The sequence below is a fragment of the Penaeus monodon genome, chromosome 33 (genome assembly GCF_015228065.2).
Source record: "Penaeus monodon isolate SGIC_2016 chromosome 33, NSTDA_Pmon_1, whole genome shotgun sequence".
NCBI classification, from domain to species: domain Eukaryota; kingdom Metazoa; phylum Arthropoda; class Malacostraca; order Decapoda; family Penaeidae; genus Penaeus; species Penaeus monodon.
The window spans coordinates 33,396,096-33,397,223 of record NC_051418.1 but is presented as its reverse complement, the minus strand read 5'-3'; the positions used below and the strand labels follow the sequence as shown (position 1 = coordinate 33,397,223).

General features: G+C 46.8%; 2 protein-coding genes across 2 annotated transcripts in view; both read left to right on the top strand.

The window, feature by feature from the left end:
• The first annotated feature begins 6 nt into the window (after positions 1–6).
• On the top strand, positions 7–602 carry LOC119594416. Its single transcript, XM_037943478.1, has one exon. The coding sequence runs from the start codon at positions 146–148 to the stop codon at positions 515–517; it is 372 nt and encodes a 123-aa protein (XP_037799406.1). The 5' UTR covers positions 7–145; the 3' UTR covers positions 518–602.
• Positions 603–707: 105 nt separating this feature from the next.
• The window catches only part of LOC119594415 (glutathione peroxidase 2-like), a 44,173-nt gene continuing 43,752 nt past the window's right edge, over positions 708–1,128 (top strand). The window contains exon 1 of the mRNA XM_037943477.1: positions 708–727. The gene's annotated coding sequence lies outside the window, so the exon portion shown is untranslated. The remainder of the gene's footprint in view (positions 728–1,128) is intronic.

Here is a 1,128-nt window from a genome sequence, read left to right as displayed (position 1 = left end):
ACAATCCTCCCGGACGCGGATGTTATCGTAAGGGCGCGTCTCTCTCGCCGGCCGGGCTGACGGAGCAAGCGAAGGGCAATGGCGCAGAGGGAGCAGCTATAACGACCCCCCCCTCCCCACCCCCGACGCCCCAGGGGAAACGAGCATGAGCGTCCTGGCGGAAGGCAACGAACCGGAGTGGAACGCGTTGACCTCCTCCACGCCCTTGCCCTTCCCGCCTGCCCTCGGCGACGCAACGCCCCAACCCGCCGCGGCTGACGAAGGGGAGGCATCCGTCTACATCGCCGCCGCCGTCTTCTCCCTCTGCTACTTCCTGGTGGGGATCCTGTGCTGCCGCTGCTACTGGATCCACCTGAAGAAGAAATCGGAGAATAACCGGAGCTGTGAGAATAACCTGGAGACCGCCGGGACTCAGCTACAGCACCAGCACCAGCAGGAGGAGACGTCGAGAGAGCCATCGGACGCGCTGGAGATTAACACGGAGGATAATGAATTTCTAGAAGCCAAATGCTGCTAATGTTTTCGCCGACACGTTATTTTTCTTACAAGACGTTTCCTACAAGACTTTTTTTTTTACAAGACGTTTTGTCCAACGTTTTTTTAGAAGACGTTTTGTCCAAGACTTTTTTTTACAAGACGTTTTGTCCAAGACGTTTTTTTTACAAAACGGTTTCTTCAAGACGCCTATTTTACAAGACTCGGGGCATCATGGTGCTAATTTTCTGAGGTAAAGAAAATTATTTCACTTTTTTTGTAAATGATTTTCCCCTTTTTTTTTACGTTGTATGTGTGAATGTCTGAATATATTTATTTATTTAGTCGTTGTCATCTCTTTAGAGAATTGTATATTCATTTGTTTTCGTATATGTGTTAAGGATGTTTTAGCATTTCAGCAATGAGAAATTAATATGCAAATTCACACCTTCCCTATTAACGAATGCAAAATACACTTGGGCGCACAAAAAACACCTGAATCCTCATAGATTTCGCAAAACACATATTTAAAATACTGTCAGATTTTGCAAAACACACGTAGTCATCTCATTTCGTGCTTAACTTTCCATTCACGTTGCAATTTCGCTGACCTGCATTTGAATAAGATTTGGAATTGGCGTGCAGGGAAGTAGC